The following is a 22,178-nucleotide window of genomic DNA, read 5'->3' on the forward strand; positions in this document are numbered from 1 at the left end:
ATGTAACAACGCAGCCTGCGCCTAGTAAAGAAATGGTAGTAAACAAAAACAGCAATGCAGGAGAGGACCAATAACTAACAACAGTGACTGGCTAGCTTGAATTACATGCCGACGACCTGCCTATCCACCACCGTACCGCCAAGGCCCAAAGGCTAGCATATCTTCTTGCAGAAGCACTTGCAGGTGGCGGCCTCCGCCTTGCACTCGCCGCCGGGGAACTTCTCGGTCTGGCACACGTTAGCGCAGTTGCTGCTACTCATGCACAAGCCTTTGCACAAGTTGGAAGCCGTCCACCAAGCACAACAGCACCAGTTACCATATTCCACTAGCATCAAGAATGACGAAAAGGAGATGGCAAACAAGATTTGCGACCTTTGCGTTACGTCGACATTGGAATAATTTGGTTATGAATTTAGGGATATATGTGTGAAATGTAGGAGCCCAGTGCAGTTACACATTGGTGCAGTGCGTTAAATTGATCTGATGCGTAAATTTGTTGAATTCCAGTCATTAAAGAGTCAGATACTAGACTGCCTCCATCAAGCCAATGTGATCTTGTGCCAGACAACCAGATGATGCAGTAGGAGCAACCATTGCGGGTAAATCACTATATTAGAATGCACTGCAGGCGATTCGTAGTTGTATTGTGCCCTGCTCTTATGTTTTCTTGATATTATTCTAACAATATGTTTTGCATCAAGACCCCCACAACAGCTTGAAGGAGAGGTAAGGAGGATCCATCCAAAGGGTGACCTTCAGCTGCCGCTGCCAAGGGAGTGGGAGGGCGACCTCCTGCTGCCACCACAACAGATCATGGAGAAGTAAATGAGAAGCCATACGCTGACCAATCATGGCAGCCCCTATCCCCTATCATGCTATGGCCCAGTGTGGAGGAGACTGGCGGCAGGGTTCTGAATTTGCAGCTACGCCCAACTGGTTGTTGGCTTTGCAGCTAAACAAAGCAAATATAAACATTCCCTATGGTGAAATTTGTAGGCGTCATAGCAATCTCACTGGTTACTCACCGCATCTCTGATCCTGGTGTGTTCAATTAGATAATGGCATATAGACCCAGAAGCAAAACTTCCAATATTTATGTGACGGTTCATCAGAAAGTATCAATGCCTAATTTGTTCGTTGCATTTGGCAAATTATGGGACCTCGGCCGTGCTTTTGGCAAATTGAAGATGACCAACCTGTTCGCTTGGTCGTAAACGATCGTGGATTATAAGCCAGAACAATATTTTTATCTCACACCAAACCAGCCAGCAGTACTTTTGGCTTATAATCCACGATCGTTTCAGCCGAAACGAACAGGCTGGAAGTTGTAGATGGGGCAAGGTTCTGAAGGGTGATAAGATGTGCAAGGCTGGTATTTCCTAGATAATATGAGTCAAAAAATTGCCCTTACATAATGTTTGCTCTTTTATAGACTATAATATAAGGAGATTTTGTCATATATACTGAGGTTGTGCCCATTTAGTTGCTTAGCATAATTGGCCAGAAAAAAATTGATATATTGATGTTATTTTTTCAACCAAACCGAATTTCAAAGCATTGCTTAAGCAAAAGATGTGCTGGGTTGATTTCATGTGAGCTCTCTTTTCAGTAACATTCATCTGGTGTCTCTCCTACCAACAAATTATGGCAAATACATTTGCACTTTGCAGCAGACAGTGGTTTCCTCAGCCTCCCACAAGCATTTTGCTTGGTGGTCGAAGCAAGTTAAGTTGAGCACCAAAACCAATTTGGTTTTTCTTGAACTGAGTAGAGAATCTCTTTGTGATCATCACTGCTATGGTTTTATGCATCCTAAGTCAACTATCTGTTCCATTTCAAAAGTAGCTACATAGAAATCTCTTGAGCTTTTGAAACCTAATCACATACTAATCTAATAATCTATCATTTTGACAATTTCGTTTGAGCCTCTTAGTTGTATTGCCTTGTTCTATTTTTTTTTTTGTTCCCGTAGCAATACATGGGCACTCAACTAGTAGAATACATAAGCGGGGTGAGCTTCAGTGGGCGGCTGGAGGCTCGTCCAAGGCTGGGGCGGGCGTCTCACGGTCCAGCGAGCTCCCGCGGCGGGCCATGGCGGTCTGCGTGCTCCGGCGGCGGGCGGCGCGGCCACGGAACGCTGGCGGCCGGCGGCACAGCCATGGAGGCGGGAGGAGCTCGGACCAATAAAAACTGAAATTACAAATTGAAATTACAAAATGAAATTAATAACTGAAATTGCTACGTAAAATTAAAAACTAAAAATAAAACTGAAATTTGGAACTGAAATCACAATAAAATAGGGCGAAGTTCTCAGACCAATGCCGGATACTGCTTCGCTTGCAGTCTAACACGCCTCTTATATTCTGTAGGATCCTGCAAAGCCAAATAAAATGTTACAAACGTGATTGGCTATTTGAACTTCAAAACTAAAAGGAGTAAGGTTTTGGGCAAACAATATCTTTGTTGTGGTCCATCAATTTTGACTAACCTGGATAAAAAGGTGATAGCCATCTGTTGCAGGGTCAGCAGGATTTGGCTGATCTAGCAAGTCCTGGATACCGATGAAAACCTGCATAACAGTAATAGCTGGTCTCCAACCTTGACAGAATTTTTTTTTTGGAACAGTAAGGCCATGAAATCAGTATAGCATCACACAGGGCTACGAAAATGGTTGCAAAGCTTACGCTGTCCTCGTTAAGGATTGAAAGGCAGACTATTCCAGAAGGATAGACATTTGGGAGGAAGAAACCCTGAGGGAACTTGCACTTGGGAGGCTTGCTGCGGTAATCCTCACTGAAATGAAGTGTTAGAGGGAAGTATCCACCTTCCCAATCAGTCTGGCAAAGAAATAAAGATGGGAATCAGTTAAAAGTTCAAACTGCACTATCTTATTACAGACAGCTCAGTTAAACATCATCACAATAATATGGAAACAACTGCTAACTAAGTTGGTGTAAATCCTATCCTTGCACAAGAATTCAATGGTGTAACCCGAAACAAATAACTAAAAGCATCCAATACAGATAACAACTAAAACGAAAAATGTAGTTCATCAATCGAAAGAAAAGAACCTATTCAGACCTAGTTATACCTTCATTGCTCACACTTAATAGTGGAAAGAGCAAATGAATCAAAATTGAATTGGCTATGATCAGATTTCAGGTCTCACTACAAGCTGGCTGACAGGACTCACTAATTTACCAGAATTGCAATGAATATATCAAGAGATATAGAATACACATTGGAAAACCATTGATTGACAAAAAGTGACAACAAAAATAATGGAAATGAAATTGACAAATAATAACTAAAAACTAAAGAAGACAAAATGAAAACTAAAATAGAGCTCTGAAATCATAACGCAAGGTAATGCCAAAAGCAATTGAGTAACTTGCCACAACAACAGGACGGAAATGAAAATTTCATTTTTATCTAACTTGCAACATGCTAAGAAATTTCAATTTTCAAATGAAATCCTGCACACTAGAGCGTTTACCAGCACACATCAAAGACCTGTCTTATTAGGATAAGCTCTGTGCAATTTGGCAAATCCACAAGCGAAGCATCTTCAGAACATTCCTTTGCAGAGCAATGCGAGGTGCCTGCTTCATGTATTGATTCAGTTGACTATATGGATGTTGATACTGAAGCTGGCGCAGAAGTTGAGAGATGGGACGAACAAAGACCTGTCTTAGATGATTCAGTTGGAAGGCGGAATAATAACACAACTATTCCCACTGCGAATGGGACCTCTTCGTGCGGGCATGGCGGCGCAGCGCGGCGAACCCACACACGGAGGCACCGATATGGCCGTACGAGGCGAGCTGGAGGGCGGTGAGGACGAGGTGGAGGCGAGCTGGAAGGTGGCGACCTCGACCACCTGCGGCGCTGCACGTCTGCCACCTGACGCGGCGGTCCTGGATCCGGAGCACGTGCAGCAGCAGGCTGGTGGCCGACGAGCGCAAGGATGACTAGCAGCCGGCGAGCGCAGTGGTGGTGGTAGCACACGGCTGACAAGCACGGCGTCGGTGCCTCGGGGGCGGCCGGCGAGCGAATTCCGTAGTGGGTTGGATCGACGGACGGGGGCGCGCGGTCTCCTGGGCCGGCCCGTTGCAGCCTGGTGTCGCGCGCTCGGCGCCGAGCGCGACGAGTAGCGCGTTAGACTTTTGCGATATTTCATCTAAATCACCAAAACGAAAAAGAAAAGATCATGGCACATGATTCTTACAGCTTACACTGCCTACAACAACCGCTACCCAAAATACAAGACTCATTCTACGTTTGGATAGCGCTACAAGTAAAGGGTTCAATACCTATTTTTTATCTTCTCCAATAACAAGACCCAAAAGAGAACCCTTTCTGCAAATAGGTCTCCAGGATAGAGGATACTCAAATTTGGATTATACCTCTCCTGACATCTAAAATCGGTCTTCCATATAGATACTCTATTAGAGCCTATAACTATTATATTAGAGATCTATTTTAAGTTTGGGTCTCCTGCTCCTGTTGAAGACCCGAAAGAGTCGGCACAAGATATTAAATATATTTATATATTACGTGATGGCCTGTAGTTTTTGGGGTCCCTAGAAATCACGGCCCCAGTCGCACAGCCCTCCAATAAAGCATTCCAGCTTAGGTTCCTGTCGACTTTGTTTTGCAATTAAGATAGTAGCTTCATGTATGCCTTAGGAAATAGTATCTTCATAGCTTGATCCAGTCAAGGAATGTATGACTTCTAACGATGATTATATATGTATGATTAACTGAACGTATCCCTGACAATCACTAATCATAGGAAATCATTCTCGATAGTTTTTGGGACTTTGCCTACCGGTTTTGGCCCACGGGGCATTTTTTGGGTAGTGTTCGGCCCAAAAGTATGTCCGTGTGCACATGATCCACTAGCCCACTGCTATCTTGCCCATGTCACTACAAAAGGGGCCTCGCTTATCTCCTAGTACTGGTTATGGTAAGGTATAGCACGAATGCATTGGATAATAGTTTTTTTTATAATGGATATCATTTGGGCTTTAATCTCATCAAAGAGAGGAGTCCAACGTTACAAAGAAGGTAGTCATAGCTATTACAGTAACTCACCGTACCCACAAAAAAATTAAAAGACATCACGAAATAGAGTTCGACATCATTAACAAATCATAATAATATAGATGTCCATTTATAGGAGGCAAAAGAATTGCATAGCTATTGACTCTTAGTTCGGGCAAGCCAAAATAAGCAGCTCCTTCCAATCGGAGCCCCAAAACCAATACATAACCGGCTAAATAAGAAGTGCAAAAACGGTTTTGATGATCGGGATTTATCAAAGGTGATTTTGTTTCTCGAGAGCTATAAGGCCCACAAATTAGTGGTGCACATATCAACAATTAGCAAGAGACCAATGAACTAGCATGGCTTCTTGCAGAAGCACTTGCGGTTGGACAGGCCAATCTTGCACTCGCCATTGTCAAAGCTCTCCTTCTTGCACACCTCGGCGCATTTGTCGCTATTGAGGCAGAAGCCCTTGAACTGGAGACTCTGCGATACGCACCGGCTCTCTTCCTTCCCCTTGCTTTTTTCCTCCTCCTCCTTCGCTTTCAGTTTGTCCTTTAGCAAGGTCTGCTTGACTACTCCCATTTTGGCATCAATGATTGCCATCTCTGCATGCACCATATTGATCAGTGATCACATTTCATTTGTCCCATTTTGCAGATTTTGCAACGTACAGATTAATCACCAAGAACAGGTCCGTGGTGACCAATCAATCTGCCCAGTACGAGTAAGATTATGGATGACTAATGAGCAATTAACGCCTGACACCATAAGGCATAAGCTAATCACCTGCTGCGGCGAGGAGAAATAAGAAGAGCACCGCTCCGGGAGACACTGCCATCTTTCTCTTGTTTCACCAGGAACGGCTGAACCTGCAGGGCGACAATACAAGTGGGTGTGGAGGAATTCTCGTGGATACTGTACATTGATTGGAACACAGGAGCACCGAATTTAATTTATATGAACAGCATTGGTGTCGAGCTTAGATTAGTCGATGCTTAATTTGGGCGGTAACAAAATAGACATAGGCAATCTCTCTCCCCCCCCCCCTCTCTCTCCAGCGTAACTAGGGACGACCTCAACAAAAAAAAATATGCCCCTGACCTTGATAGATGATGACTTCTTCATGAAAAGTGCTGGTAGGGTATTTTCAAAGTTACTAAAATCCCAATGTTTTTCTAAACGGTAAACGGTCTTTACACGGTCGTCCTTCGTTTAACGTTTAGGTTGTTTACATGGTGTTTAAACGAAGTTAAACGGTCTAAACGGTTTTGTACTTAAAAAAATACATATAATTATATATGTGCATGTAAAAAATCAAGTATTCTAGCATTTATACATATTTATGCGAGTAAAAATCAATTATTTTGGTATGTATATATATTTATGCATGTGAAAAGAACCAAATATAGATATTTATGCATGTAACATATCAAGTGTACACATTTATAAATATAATAAACTTAAGTATACAAATTTATCCATACAAACTGAACTAGATTTACCTCATTTTCGCCTAAATGGTCGTTTAAACAATTGTTTAGCCCATTTAATGTTGTTTATCTCTGTTCCGTTTAGGTCGTTTTTTCTCGTTTTTGACCATTTAAACTCAACCGTTTAATTTCCGTTTGTCCCCTAAACAAAACAGTTACCACCGTTTACCGTTTACTGGCCGTTTAAATGGCCGTTTAATCCGTTTAGGCGAACACTGACTAAAATTGGCTAAGATATATTTTAGTCGGGACAGTGTTATGAGATGGGCTACTTCGAGTAGCTGGGCCTTGGCCTTGTAACTAGGCTAGGAGCGATGGCTGGCTTAGAGCATCTTCAAGAGGCTCTCCATATCCTTTCTAAATGCTAGGAATAGAGATTTTGGTGAAAAACTACCCTCCAATAGCTGATCTAAATGGTTATTCAAATATAGACATCTTCTATTCCGTATTTTTCGCTAGCCAAAAATAGAAGATGAGAATGGTTCTCTAGAGTGTGCATCAGATATAGAAGAACTGTTGGAGAATAAAAAAATATAGAAAACAATTATTATGCAAATGACTCTCCAAATGATGATTTAGAGAGTGAGATTTAGAAATGCTATTGGAATTGCTCTTAGCGGCCGGTGTTATGCAGTTATAAGCATGCGCAGCCACCACCTAGTCATTAGGTACGAAGAACAGAACTCTGTCGTACCCGTTCCCCAAAATGTCTGAATCCCACGGATGTCTGCCGCGATTTCTATCCGTTTTTCCCAAGTTCTTGCTATTTCGGTAGATTACATGCGCTACTGCTAGATTCTTGCGTTAATAGTCGACCGCGGAATCATCTTTGGCTTCTCCCACCGCCGTGGAAGCAGCAGCACACGCACAAAACCTGTTAGACATTGCCCATAACCGTCTCCTCTTCCATGATGCTGCCGCCTCTGGCGTCTTCCTCCCTCCAGTCTCCTATGTCGACCTCCGCCCCGAGTTCAGAGACCGATCCGAGGCAGTGGTCTCCATGGAGCTGAGAACCAAAGAAGACGGGGCGGTCGGCAAGGTCTCGCTCGGTTTCGCGCAAGCTTTCCTGACGATTGCGGAGAGTGCAAGGGCTCGATGGAAGACGAAGAGCATCGAATTTCTGGTGGATCCCTCGGCGAAGGGATTCTCCCATGGTTTTGAGAAGGACTCCTATCCCATTGAAGCAATCAATAGAGAGGAGGGGAAGTTGAAGTCCATCCCGATCTGCTTGCATTGGGCCTCCAATGGCGGTCCTCGTGATCCAATGCTACATGCGGAGGCGGGCAGGAAGGCTTTGAAAGGATTTGTGCTTCAAGGGCCTACCCGTTAGAGACCTTGGTTTCATCTATTGCCCAAGGTTAGGAACGTCCTAGAGATCCTAGGGCGAGCACCTGATTCTAGGCCATGCGTCGAGCATTAGGGGGCGGAGGTGAGCCTGAGGTGAGAGACGATGGATCCAGTGACCTCCCCAAGCCTATTCCCCATCCCCCTGGCACCCTGACGGCTCACATTCAAATCGAGGCGTCACCAAACCCTAAGATCGATTCCCTACCTCCACATCTTGATCCAATCCCCAAATCCAATCTCGCGAAGTTCGTTGGACATTTGTGGAGTGGATCCCCCACCAAGTCGTTTGTAGCTGCGGTTTGATCTAAACCTGCGTCTATAGTTTGTGTGAAGATGTACCAAGGCGGCGGGCGAAGAGGTGGGTATGGATGGGGAGGTGTCTATGGATGGAGTGGCGGTGGAGGCGGGCAAGGGCGCGGTCAGGGTGGGGGCGGTCCAGGTGGAAGAGGCCACAACACCTAGGACCGCAAGAGCAATCAATATGGTGAAGGCAAGAAAGAGATCGCGAAAGAGGTCCCTGTAACACCCTAAAATTTTCATTTTTTAAAAATAGTTAAATTTGATTTATTTATGCAATTATGTGTACATTAAAATATAGGAAAATAATAATTTTGTGAAATTAAAATCAATCATAAGGATAGATACATGTTGCTGCACTCATGCTGCAGCATTTTATTTAATATGTTGAGTGGTTTTGATTTAAACTCAAAAAGATTCAAAAACCATTTGGAAATGAATTTGGAAATTTAATTTGGAAAAAGAAAAGGAAATTCTTTTCCCTCCCCCTCCCTTCCTCATTTTTGGCCTGCTAGCCCATTTCCCCCGCCGGCCCGCTCGCCTCCCTTCCTTCCCCTTCTTCCATTTTTCTTCCTAGGCCGGCCCACTCGAGCAGGCAACCGTTGCCGCGCCCCTCACTCCTCCCTGTCGCTGACCGCCGGGTCCACCCATCAACGTCATCGCCCACCTCCTGCGTCTCGCGCGGTCATGGTGCAACCGCCGCCCGCGCCCACCTCGTGTCGTGGGAGCGCCTCCCCCACGCCCTAGCCTCTATAAAGGGGAGCTCAGACCCCGTCGCCGCCTCCCCTGCACCACTCTCGCACTCGCCCGAGCGCACGGAAGCCGCAACCATTGCATAGAGAAGCGCCGGGATCCGCCGAGCTCGAAAACCGCCGTCCCCGAGCCGCCTTCGTCTTCGTTTTCATCCACGGTGAGACCCCCTTGTTCCCCTCCTTCTCCCCATGCCTTTAATTTCGTGTTTCATGGCCTCTAGGTCCCATTTCACGTGCGCCTTGGACCTTCGTGTCGTCGGCCATGGCGACCACCTCGCTGACCGCGTCCTCCGGCCGCGTTCTCGGCCTGGGCGAGGTCGCCTTCATCTCCTCTCTCCCCTGGCTCCCTCGGTTCGTCGAACCATGGCCCGAAGTCCTTGTTTCCCGTTCGCCGACGACCTCCTCACCGTCGGCCATGGAGCCCCACCGTGCTGGCACTGTTTTCGTCCGCCGGTTTTCTCTCTCTTCCCCTTTCTCCTAATCCGAGCCGTCCATCTTTGATCCAATGGCCCAGGATGGCCGATACCCCTTCGCGGGCCATTTTGCTAAAGAGACCCACAAGTTTTGCCAATTTGAACCCGCAGTCCTCGGCCGGTTTAAATATCCCAGATTTAATTTTATTTAAATTCAAAAATAGTTCATTCTATTTACAGAAATGCCACTGCATTGTTTTGCTTATAAAATCATCGTTTTAGCTCCGAATCGACCCGTTCAAATTTTGTTAGGTTCGTAATTAAGTTCTCTACATGTTAATACCACTGTCAAACATGTTTGCAACATTTAAATTTTGAGGTTAGATTTAATTAAATAAGTTGCTATAGGAAACCCCGTTTAATTCATAACTTTCGTGTTTTAGCTCCGTTTTTCTTGAACTTCGCGTCTATGTGATCGTAGAAAGACGTAGATTCTTTTTAAGAACCTTTTTATCTTGTTTTTATGCCCTGGTGTACTGTTCTAATCCTACAATTGTTTGCTTTGCATGAATGCCTTTGGAATGCTTGTATGTTGCTTTGTGGTCGAGTTCAGATGGTGAGGAGAACGTTGGAGACCAAGAGTTCTTTGACGACCAGCAGAAGCAGCCTGAGTTCATTGAGCAAGGCAAGTATAGCATGGGATCTGCCTTGATGTCCTATTCACCATTTATTAATTTCTCGTTTGCATGTGTCCAATTTTTATACCCGTAAGGACATCCTAGTGATTGAGTATCCTGTTTCCTTGTCTCCTACGGGTTATATGCATATGGGTAGTTTGCTAGCGCTCAATGTAACTGTACATGATCCAAATAATGAATAATGGTTCTATAGAACGAAAAGGTAAAATTTGCTTTTAAACAACTGAATTATAGGGCGAAGGAGCAAATGACTTTTGATCATGATGCTCTTGGCCCTCCATAAGGACTTATCTGTCGGTAAAAGCTGGGACTGACAGTGCAACCATGAGGGTCACATGGCTCTGACTTTAGCTCAGTAATAGGACCTTTTCTAGCTTGTTAGAGGTTACCTTTATGGCGCAAAAGGGGCTTGCCACGTTGGATATAGGACTGCCTCTGTTCCTATGTGTATAGCCACGATGGAAATGTGCCATAGGAAAGGGGGGTTCCTACATCTGCCTGTTGAGAAAACCTAGCGGCCCTAACTTGTTAGAGAAACCTATGAAAAGGCTTCATCGTGTACCCCGCCCGCTCACCTTGAAAGTGTTATGGGAGTAATTAACCCGGGCATATGGGAAAAACGACTTACGGTGAATGTGCACAACCTCTACAGAGTGTTACAAATTGTTATAATAGCCGTGCTTAGGGTCACGAGCGGCCTAGAAAACTCACAGAATAAATGGTTATTTATTGTTGTTCATTTATGATGTTCTACGATGATAATATGATTCAATTGATTTTGATATCTGATCATGTGGGTTTAATTGGGGCTTAAGCATAACTTGATAATAGTTGATAATAAAATCTTGACTTACTAAAAGTGCTAACCGCAGTAAACCAGAGTCATCCTTTTTGAGCTTTCATAACCCCATGTTATCTTGCTAAGTACAGGAAGTACTTACGCTTGTCTACTTTCAATATTTGGATAAAAATCCTGGATGGGTAACAGATGTCAACGGATATGAGGAGTTTCTAGAGGACTTTTAGGCTTGTGGTCAACCAGTTGACCATCCCTGTGTTGGAGCTACCACGAGAGAGCTACCTTTTTATTTTCCGCTGTGTTGTGTAAGACTATGTGATGGTATTAATCATGATGTAAGATACACCATGATGATACTTTTTGTAATTTGTCAACTTATGTGTGTGACTAATCCCTAGGCACACATGAGTTTTATGCAATCAATTTTATCCATAAAATTGGGTGTGACAGTCCAGTCTGCTCAAGAATCTGATAAGGCCAAATGGGACCAAGCTGCTAATAAGATGGGTGGTAACCAAGTGAATGAAGAAATCGTTGATCAGAACAGCCAACCAGAGGTAAATCAAGGGCCCGAGCTTTGTGCTCCGCAAGTAGAGGATCAAAGCTTCTTTTTCATTGAAGAATGTATTGTCCCCAGAGTGTCAAAGGAAAAGGAATGTATCAGTGTTATCAATGTTCTGCAAGGTCAAGCTACTGCCAAACAGATTGAGCAACAATTTATGCATTTGGTTGGATCCAACTCCTAGAAGTGGGATGCTAGACAGGTGGGGGATAATAGATTTGTGATGAGGTCCCCTAATGCTAAGATGGTGAGTGATTGGGTGAAATTCAAAGCTCTTGCAATGAATTTTGTTGATGCTCAGATAAAGGTAGAGTTGTGGTCATCCAGAATTGGTGCCAAAGGAGTTCTTCAGCAAGCCTGGTTTAGGGTGAAGGATATTCCTGGGGATCTGAGGTCGATAAGGACAATAGCCAAGGTGGGTGGCTTGGTTGGGAAGGTTGTTGAGATTGATGAAAATACTAGGTACAGAGTTGATTATGCATAGACGACCTTAAAGTTCCCAAGACTGCTGAAGGGACCTTTGGGATGTGCATCCATGACTTCATCTTTGAGAGGGAGATACAAGAAGATGAAATTGTGAGGACTCTCTCAAGTGGGGTAAAGGTTGGTGAGAAGGAACCTCCACATAAGAAATACAAGGCTGAAGATCAGCCAAAAACTTCTGCTTTGATCAGTTCTTCTAATATGAGTGGCCCCAAGACTACTGAAGCTAGCTCAAGCAAGAACAAACAACAGATGCACTCAATTCAGACTTCTAACTCTGCCCCTCCAAAGGTGAATCTCAATAGCTGTGTGATTGGCAAAGAACCCAAAGATGATCAAAGGCAAGTCAAGGAGAAAACAAGGAAAGTATGACAAATCAGGCTTACTTATCCAAAGAGAGAGATATGCAAGTTGACGGAGTTCATATCCCTGACAACTTTGATGACTCTGATGCTGAAAGTGAATCCTTGAGTGATAGGTTAAGGAGGATTGGTGCCTATACTGAAGTGGGGCAACAAAGTCAGCAAAATGAAGACAAAGAGAATCATCAGGTTTGGGCAATGGAAGTGGATGAGAGTGTTGATCCTTCTGCATAGATCATGGGGAACAAGGAACAAGAATTTAGCATGAAGAGCTTCATGTTTATGGAGGACAAGATGGCAAATACAGAGAGGAATCTCAGATCGAGAAGGACACAGCTAATCAGGCCTTGATTAATTCTCAAGAAAGTGTCTTGACTGATGATGGATGTGGGAAAGCTCTGGTGCCCCTCAATACAAAGGGGGTTAATTAAGAGCAGATGGCTATGGAAGAGGAAATAACTAAGGAAGTTTTGCCTGAGAGAAGGAGTGAAAGGTTGAAGAAGGATTTTCATCTTACTACAATGGAGAAGAATGAAGCTTTAACTAAAAAGAGGTCTTTAGAAGGTACCATTAAACCAACTTAGTCTTTGTCTGATATTGATAATGCTGAATTGAACAATCTTGCTAAATGTACGGGTGTTTTAGTTCATGAGAATAATTTTGCAACTTTTGATATGCTTAAGGACCTAGAATCTGCTAGAAATTGTTTATATGCTAAACATCATAAACAAACTGTTAGTGAAAAACCTAGTGATATTGTTGAATGTGCTGTTGATAAGGAAGTTCTGACAATTGAAGAAATTCATGAGGAGGAATCTAAATTAGAAGAATTTGTGATTCAAAAATCATTGATTAAGGATAGGTCAGTTAAAAAGAAGTTCACATTCTCCCCAAGGGGGAGGAAGCAAGACCAAGAATATCTTGGCTTGTTAGATTCTAGGAATAAATGTATTCCTTTGAATCTAAATAAAAGAAGAAAACAAAAGAAAAAATGGTAGTTCAAGGGCTTATTTGGAACTGCAGAGGTCTGAAAAAGAGAGGTGTTTCTACTTTCTTGAAGAATCTTATTCTTGAACATAAATTTCACTTCATTGGTTTACAGGAAACTATGATTGTTGAATGTGAGGATTCTTTGTTAAGAAAATTTGATGTTAATCAAGATTATTTGTGGCTTTAGAATTCTTCTAGAGGCAAATCAGGTGGGATTTTAGTTGGTGTTCTGTTAGAAAGAATTGACATGGGTTCTTTCAAAAAAGGAGAATTTAAGACCCAATTGAATGTGGGATAAAGTGTTAAAAATCAAATGGAATCGGCTTGTGGTATATGAAGCAGCTCATGAGGAGAATAAAAATGTTTTTCTTTCTGAATTGTCTCATTTTTGTGCTAATAACGTTGAGGCTTTGCTAATTGGTGTCGATTTTAATATTATTAGATATTTTGAAGAAAAAAAAATAACATGGATGGAGTACATACCTCTTTTCAACTCTTTGATTCATTTCTATGAGTTAAGGGAGTTGAACATGAATGGTGGGATGTTTACATGGTCAAACAATTAGGATCCCCCAACTCTGGTTAAACTTGACAGAATTTTAGTAACCAAAGAATAGGAGGACATTTTTCCTCGGGTAGTGGTTACATCTGGGAAGTGTGATGGTTTGCCACATATATAGTTTAAATTTGACTCGAATTGGTTACAAAACCCTAACTTTTTTGTTCTGGTAGAAAAGATATGGAGCAAACCGTGTAGAGCTAAAACTGCTCTAGATAAGATTCAGCAAAAACCTCCAAGGTGAATTGAGAAAGAAAAGAAAAGTTTATCAAAAAAAATTGGCGGAACTAGAAGCTATTGAAGAAGGGAATGGGTTGTCTAATGATCAATTGGATAGAAAAACTTGGTTGTTATGTGAAAATCTTAAGTGTCTTGAACAAGAAGAAATGTATTGGTTTGAAAGAAGTCACCAGACTTGGCTTCTCAAAGGAGACAACAACACCTCCTAGTTTCTTAAGTGTGCAAATGGGAGAAAGAGAAAAAAATAAGATTATTAGTTTAGAAAAAGATGGCCAGGTAATTGAAGGTGATGATAAACTATTAGAACATGCAACTGAATATTATTCTGAGCAATTTGGCACACCCATTGAATATGAAGTTCAAATGGATCCCTCTATCTGGGAGGATGCTCCAAAAGTCTCTTCAAATGATAACATCATCTTATGTAGGCCTTTTACGGAAACTGAAATCAAAGAAGCTTTGTGGCAAATGGATACAATAAAGCAGCTGGACCTGATAAAATTCCCATTGAGTTTTTTCAAAGTTGCTGGGAGATAGTTAGATTGGATATTATTCAGTTGTATGATGATTTTTACTACCATAAAGTAGATGTTAGCAGGATGAATTATGGCATTATAACCCTGTTACCAAAAGTGAAAGATGCTAGTAAGATTCAACAATTTCGACCCATCTGTTTATTGAATTGCCTGTATAAACTGATCACTAAAACTCTGACTATCAGGCTGGAAGCTGTTGCTGATAAGTTAATTCATAATACCCAAATTGCCTTGATGAAAAAAGAAATATTGTGTCTGGGATAATGTGCTTGCATGAAATTTTACATGAGACCAAAAGAAGGAAAGAAATATGAGTTATCTTGAAAATAGATTTTGAAAAGGCATATGACAAGATAAACTGGAACCTATTGTTTACTTGTCTAGAAAAAAGAGGTTTTGATAAGAAATGGTGTGAGTGGATAAAAAAAGTGATTTCTAGGGGACTGTCAGTGTGAATGTTAACAACAAAATTGGTTCATACATTAAAATCTTTAAAGGTGTTAGGCAAGGTGATCCATTATTGCCAAACATATTCAATTTTGTCGTGGACGGTTTAACCAGAATGGTACATAAGGCTCAAGAATATGGTCTGATAACTGGTCTAATTAGTCATATCATCCCTAATGGTGTGGCTATTTTACAGTATGCGGACGATACCATTATTTTCTTGAAACATGATCTGACTGGAGCAATACATATGAAGTTACTCTTATATCTATTTGAGATGCTTGCTGGTTTGAAGATTAATTTCAACATGAGTGAAATCTTGATGATCAACGATGATGAAAGTCGGGGGACTCAGTATGCTGACATTTTTAACTGCCAAGTGGGCTTGTTTCCAATTAAGTACCTAGGGGTACATGTTAATCCAAGTAGGTTAAAAGTGATTGATTGACTTCCTTTAGTTGAGAAAGGGAATAAAAGGTTAGATGTTTGGAAAGGGTGGACCCTATCACATGTCTTATAAGTGCTAGTCTGAACAATTCCCCTATGTATCACATGTCTGTCTACCTACTTCCTAAGACTATCATTAAGAATATGGATAAAATTAGAAGATCTTTTTTCTGGCAAGGTGGTGGGGCAAAAAAGAAATATCATCTTGTTAAATGGGAAACTATTTGTAAAAGTTAGAAATATGGAGGTTTGGGGATTAAGGATTTGAGAAAAATGAATATTAGTTTGTTACGCAAATGGTGGTGGAAGCTAGAGAAGGAGAAAGGCCTCTGGCAGGAGATAGTGAAATTTAAATATTTGAAGAATCAATCAATTCATGAGGTTGGAGATAAACTTAATGACTCTCCAATGTGCTCTGACGTTTTGAAAATCAAACACATTTACTTACAGGGGAGAAGTGTCTCTATTGGTAATGGAATGATGACTAAATTTTGGCTTGATCCATGGGTGTATAAGGAACCTGTATCTGTTATTGCTCCTATTCTGTTTGAACTGTGTGATAATAAGAACATCCCTGTTGCATAAACCTTAAAGGGTACACAGATCCACTTTAGGAGATGGCAGTTTGATGATCTTAGGATTGCATGGAATATTATTTGGCAGGATGCTTTGAAATTTCAATTAACAACTAATGATGATTCTGTTATCTGGTTGACAGGAAAAAGTGGCAAGTTCGCTGTAAAGTCGGTTTACAATGCTCTTACTAAATCTTCATCTAAGGCCTGTCATAAGAGAATTTGGAAAGGTAAAATTCCAAAAAAAAATCAAATTTTCCTTTGGCTAATGACTAACAATGCAATTTTAACCAGAGATAACTTAAAGAAAAGAAAGTGGCAAGGTGACCCAAATTGTGTTTTTTTTTGTGACCGTGAGGAAATTATTTCACATCTGTTTTTCCAGTGTCCTGTAGCCAAAGTGATCTGGGGTATTATAGCTAAATGCTTTGCCACACATAACATTCCCATGAACTTGCAATAGTGTTGGTTATGGTGTGAGAAATGGTTGCCTTTTGGAAAGAAATACCACCCATGGGGGATGCAGCCATTTGTTGGGCAATTTGGAAATGTAGAAACAGAGCAGTTTTTGGCAGGAAACTAATAAAAAATCCTCTTGAGATTATCTACCACGCTTGTGCACTCATGTCATATTGTTTAGGTCTTTATGCAGAACTAGACCAAGAATAGCTGGTGCAGGGGGCAAACACAATGCTTTGGGTGGCTAAGGAGGTCGTAGCTGCTATGACTACAAGACAGGTGAATCATCTGCTACTCCAAGACGGTGAATGCTCAGAGCATGAAGATGATCCTATGTGAGAAGTTGGCGCCTTATCTGGTGGTGTTCAGGATAGTCTAAGCAAGGATGCTTTTGCTGCCTGTGGATAGTTCTAGCTGGGATCATGGATTAGCCTTTTTAAATTCTCCCTTCGGTTAGAGGTTCCCTTTTGCTGAATAGGTCATGGTTTCTGTTAGGTCCTTGATCATGTTTCGATGCTTAAATACCCTGCGTGGTTTTCTGCATCGTCAAACCCTTGGTTCTGGTACTATCTGTAATCTCTCTGAATGGTTTTGTATTTCCGTTCATCGTAATGGAAATGGGTGGTTCCCGCATCGAAAAAAAGTCCTTGCTATTTCAGTCTCAATTCCACTCAGTCATCTAGGTTCATAACAAATTGGAATTAGGAGCCTTTGGTTCATAGAAGCCGACCAAACACGAGAAGGTGATGACTACATTGGAGGAGTTGTCCAAGCAGTTCGAGGGCTTTCAGGACATGATGAAGCAATCCCTGGACAAGCTCTGCGTGTTGGAGTCGTGGCACAGGGGAATAACCAAAATATGGAGTAAACTTCAGTTTAGTCCATCCAAACACCCCTTGATCATCGTGATCCCTAGCTAGCTAGCACCAGAGCAGATTTGGAAGAACCAACGACAGTTGCATTACATCCATTTTGAAACCATGAGCTTACACGTGACATGTAGCAACATCGTCTTGACTACCCACGGATGCAGATTAACTAAAGTGAGAATTGAGATAGATGTCATTCCGCACGCTCAGGCATAGTCATATCCCGGGACATGCATGGCCCGGAGTTTTATTCGCGGGAACAGAAAGGAAGCAACAAGAAACAGCGACTATTTAAAAGGTAAAATCATTTCGTATAAGCTACTTTTTCTTTTAATAGAAATTTTATTTTTCTTTCCTTTAATAATTAAGTTGCCACTTGTCAGAGTAATGATAGGTCTTTGATATATTCGGTGTGGAAATTCTCAAATAATAAGGCATTGGGAAAGTAGTTCTGTACTACATTATTAACATACATGCATAATTGTTTTTTTGCAAACTTGAATTTCCTATCTTAATGTGATAATTTCAACAATTCAATCTCTCTATTCATAGTGGGCAGACTGCAAGAAAGGAACCTAATTTGGTAAACCTTGAAGAGTACTGTAGACCACAACTATGGGACCTCGGCCGTGCTTTTGGCAAATTGAAGATGAAGTTGTAGGATGGGGCAAGGTGGTGAAGGGTGATAAGATGTGCAGGGCTGGTATTTCCTAGATAATATGAGTCAAAAAATTGCCCTTACATAATGTTTGCTCTTTTATAGACTATAATATATGGAGATTTTGTCATATATACTGAGGTTGTGCCCATTTAGTTGCTTCGCATAATTGGCCAGAAAAAATGGATATATTGATGTTATTTTTTCAACCAAACCGAATTTCAGAGCATTGCTTAAGCAAAAGATGTGCTGGGTTGATTTCATGTGAGCTCTCTCTTTTCAGTAACATTCATCTGGTGTCTCTCCTACCAACAAATTATGGCAAATATATTTGCACTTTGCAGCCGACAGTGGTTTCCTCAACCTCCCACAAGCATTTTGCTTGGTGGTCGAAGCAAGTTAAGTTGAGCACTAAACCAATTTGGTTTTTCTTGAACTGAGTAGAGAAGCACTAAACCAATTTGGTTTTTCTTGAACTGAGTAGAGAATCTCTTTGTGATCACCACTGCTATGGTTTTATGCATCCTAAGTCAACTATTTGTTCCATTTCAAAAGTAGCTACATTGAAATCTCTTGAGCTTTTGAAACCTAATCACATACTAATCTAATAATCTATCATTTTGACAATTTCGTTTGAGCCTCTTAGTTGTATTGCCTTGTTCTATTTTTTTTTTGTTCCCGTAGCAACGCATGGGCACTCAACTAGTAGAATACATAAGCGGGGCGAGCTTCGGTGGGCGGCTGGAGGCTCGTCCATGGCTGGGGCGGGCGTCTCACGGTCCTGCGACGGAGGTCCTGCGAGCTCCCGTGGTGGGCCATGGCGGTCTGCGTGCTCCGGTGGCGGGCGGCGCGGCCACGGAACGCTGGCGGCCGGCGGCACAGCCACGGAAGCGGGAGGAGCTCGGACCAATAAAAACTGAAATTACAAATTGAAATTACAAAATGAAATTAAAAACTGAAATTGCTAGCTAAAATTAAAAACTAAAAATAAAAACTGAAATTTGGAACTGAAATCACAATAAAATAGGGCGAAGTTCTCAGACCAATGCCGGATACTGCTTCGCTTGCAGTCTAACACGCCTCTTATAGTCTGTAGGATCCTGCAAAGCCAAATAAAATGTTACAAACGTGATTGGCTATCTGAACTTCAAAACTAAAAGGAGTAAGGTTTTGGGCAAACAATATCTTTGTTGTGGTCCATCAATTTTGACTAACCTGGATAAAAAGGTGATAGCCATCTGTTTGAGCAGGGTCAGCAGGATTTGGCTGATCTAGCAAGTCCTGGATACCGATGAAAACCTGCATAACAGTAATAGCTGGTCTCCAACCCTGACTGAATTTTTTTTGGAACAGTAAGGCCATGAAATCAGTATAGCATCACACAGGGCTATGAAAATGGTTGCAAAGCTTAAGCTGTCCTCGTTAAGGATTGAAAGGCAGACTATTCCAGAAGGATAGACATTTGGGAGGAAGAAACCCTGAGGGAACTTGCACTTGGGAGGCTTGCTGGGGTAATCCTCACTGAAATGAAGTGTTAGAGGGAAGTATCCACCTTCCCAATCAGTCTGGCAAAGAAATAAAGATGGTAATCAGTATAAAGTTCAAACTGCACTATCTTATTACAGACAGCTCAGTTAAACATCATCACAATAATATGGAAACAACTGCTAACTAAGTTGGTGAAAATCCTATCCTTGCACAAGAATTCAATGGTGTAACCTGAAACAAATAACTAAAAGCATCCAATACAGATAACAAGTAAAATGAAAAATGTAGTTCATCAATCGAAAGAAAAGAACCTATTCAGACCTAGTTATACCTTCATTGCTCACACTTAATAGTGGAAAGAGCAAATGAGTTAAAATTGAATTGGCTATGATCAGATTTCAGGTCTCACTACAAGCTGGCTGACAGGACTCACTAATTTACCAGAATTGCAATGAATATATCAAGAGATATAGAATACACATTGGAAAACCATTGATTGACAAAAAGTGACAACAAAAATAATGTAAATGAAATTGACAAATAATAACTAAAAACTAAAGAAGACAAAATGAAAAATAAAATAGAGCTCTGAAATCATAACGCAAGGTAATGCCAATAGCAATTGAGTAACTTGCCACAACAATAGGACTGAAATGAAATTTTCATTTTTATGTAACTTGCTGCATGCTAAGAAATTTCAATTTTCAAATGAAATCCTGCAGACTACAGCGTATACCAGCACAGATCAAGGCGCGTGGGTCGCCTGGTCCTATTAGGATAAGCTCTGTGCAATTTGGCAAATCCACAAGCGAAGCATCTTCAGAACATTCCTTTGCAGAGCAATGCGAGGTGCCTGCTTCATGTATTGATTCAGTTGACTATATGGATGTTGATACTGAAGCTGGCGCAGAAGTTGAGAGATGGGACGAACAAAGACCTGTCTTAGATGATTCAGTTGGAAGGCGGAATAATAACACAGCAATTCCCACTGCGAGTGGGACCTCTTCGTGCGGGCGTGGCGGCGCAGCGCGGCGAACCCGCACACGGAGGCACCGATACGGCCGTCCGAGGCAAGCTGGAGGGCGGTGAGGATGAGGTGGAGGCGAGCTGGAAGGTGGCGACCTCGACCACCTGCGGCGCTGCACGTCTGCCACCTGACGCGGCGGTCCTGGATCCGGAGCACGTGCAGCAGCAGGCTGGTGGCCGATGGGCGCAAGGACGACTAGCAGCCGGCGAGCGCAGTGGTGGTGGTAGCACATGGATGACAAGCACGGGGGTGGGTGGGTCGCTCGCCTGGCAACAAGCTCGGCGTCGGTGCCTCGGGGGCGGCCGGCGAGCGAATTCCGCAGCGGGTTGGATCGAGGGACGGGGGCGCGCGGTCTGCTGGGCCGGCCCGTTGCAGCCTGGTGTCGCGCGCTCGGCGCCGAGCGCGACGGGTAGCGCGTTAGACTTTGCGATATTTCATCTAAATCACCAAAATGAAAAAGAAAAGATCATGACACATGATTCTTACACCTTGTGTCAACAACAACTGCTACCCAAAATACAAGACCCATTCTACGTTTGGGTAGCGCTACAGGTAAAGGGTTCAATACCTATTTTTTATCTTTTTCAATAACAAGACCCAAAAGAGAACCCTTTCTGCAAATGGGTCTCCAGGGCAAGGTATAGCACGAATGCATTGGATAATAGTTTTTTTTTATAATTTATATCATTTGGGCTTTAATCTCATCAAAGAGAGGAGTCCAACGTTACAAAGAAGGTAGTCATAGTAACTCACCGTACCCACAAAAAAAAAATTAAAAGACATCACGAAATAGAGTTCGACATCATTAACAAATCATAATAATATTGATGTCCATTTATAGGAGGCAAAAGAATTGCATAGCTATTGACTCTTAGTTCGGGCAAGCCAAAATCAGCAGCTCCTTCCAATCGGAGCCCCAAAACCAGTACATAACTTGCTAAATCAGAAGTGCAAAAACGGTTTTGATGATCGGGATTTATCAAAGGTGATTTTGTTTCTCGAGAGCTATAAGGCCCACAAATTAGTGGAGCACATATCAACAATTAGCAAGAGACCGATGAACTAGCATGGCTTCTTGCAGAAGCACTTGCGGTTGGACTGGCCAAGCTTGCACTCGCCATCGTCAAAGTTCTCCTTCTTGCACACCTCGGCGCATTTGTCGCTATTGAGGCAGAAGCCCTTGAACTGGAGACTCTGCGATACGCACTGGCTCTCTTCCTTCCCCTTGCTTTTTTCCTCCTCCTCCTTCGTTTTCAGTTTGTCCTTTAGCAAGGTCTGCTTGACTACTCCCATTTTGGCATCAATGGTTGCCATCTCTGCACGCACCATATTGATCAGTGATCACATTTCATTTGTCTCATTTTGTAGATTTTGCAATGTACAGATTAATCACCAAGAACAGGTCCGTGGTGACCAATCAATCTGCCTGGTACGAGTAAGATTATGGATGGCTAATGAGCAATTAACGCCTGACACCATAAGGCATAAGCTAATCACCTGCTGCGGCGAGGAGAAATAAGAAGAGCACCGCTCCGGGAGACACTGCCATCTTTCTCTTGTTTCACCAGGAACGGCTGAACCTCCAGGGCGACAATACAAGTGGGTGTGGAGGAATTCTCGTGGATATT

The 22,178-nt window shown here is 42.4% G+C and overlaps 2 protein-coding genes across 7 annotated transcripts; both read right to left on the bottom strand.

The window, feature by feature from the left end:
* Nucleotides 1-1,775: 1,775 nt before the first annotated feature.
* On the bottom strand, nt 1,776-20,902 carry LOC136467322 (SUMO-conjugating enzyme SCE1-like). Of its 6 annotated transcripts, XM_066465976.1 has the most exons (6): nt 3,687-4,051; nt 3,497-3,602; nt 2,685-2,837; nt 2,489-2,598; nt 2,317-2,373; nt 1,776-2,190 (listed from the first exon to the last, which is right to left on the bottom strand). In XM_066465976.1, exons 4-6 carry the CDS (start codon nt 2,573-2,575, stop codon nt 2,062-2,064), a joined length of 273 nt encoding a protein of 90 aa, XP_066322073.1. In that variant the 5' UTR covers nt 2,576-2,598; nt 2,685-2,837; nt 3,497-3,602; nt 3,687-4,051; the 3' UTR covers nt 1,776-2,061. The 6 variants fall into 6 exon arrangements, with proteins under 6 accessions (XP_066322073.1, XP_066322070.1, XP_066322072.1 ...); XM_066465973.1 differs by lacking the exons at nt 2,489-2,598; nt 2,685-2,837; nt 3,497-3,602; nt 3,687-4,051 and adding exons at nt 19,251-19,600; nt 20,260-20,376; nt 20,461-20,902; XM_066465975.1 differs by having other exon boundaries at nt 2,489-2,837.
* Nucleotides 5,194-5,957, bottom strand: LOC136467326 (defensin-like protein CAL1). The gene is made up of 2 exons (XM_066465981.1): nt 5,839-5,957; nt 5,194-5,657 (listed from the first exon to the last, which is right to left on the bottom strand). The coding sequence occupies exons 1-2, from the start codon at nt 5,888-5,890 to the stop codon at nt 5,404-5,406; spliced, it is 306 nt and encodes a 101-aa protein (XP_066322078.1). The 5' UTR covers nt 5,891-5,957; the 3' UTR covers nt 5,194-5,403.
* Nucleotides 20,903-22,178: the final 1,276 nt, after the last annotated feature.

Source organism: Miscanthus floridulus, chromosome 7 (genome assembly GCF_019320115.1).
Source record: "Miscanthus floridulus cultivar M001 chromosome 7, ASM1932011v1, whole genome shotgun sequence".
Lineage (NCBI taxonomy): Eukaryota > Viridiplantae > Streptophyta > Magnoliopsida > Poales > Poaceae > Miscanthus > Miscanthus floridulus.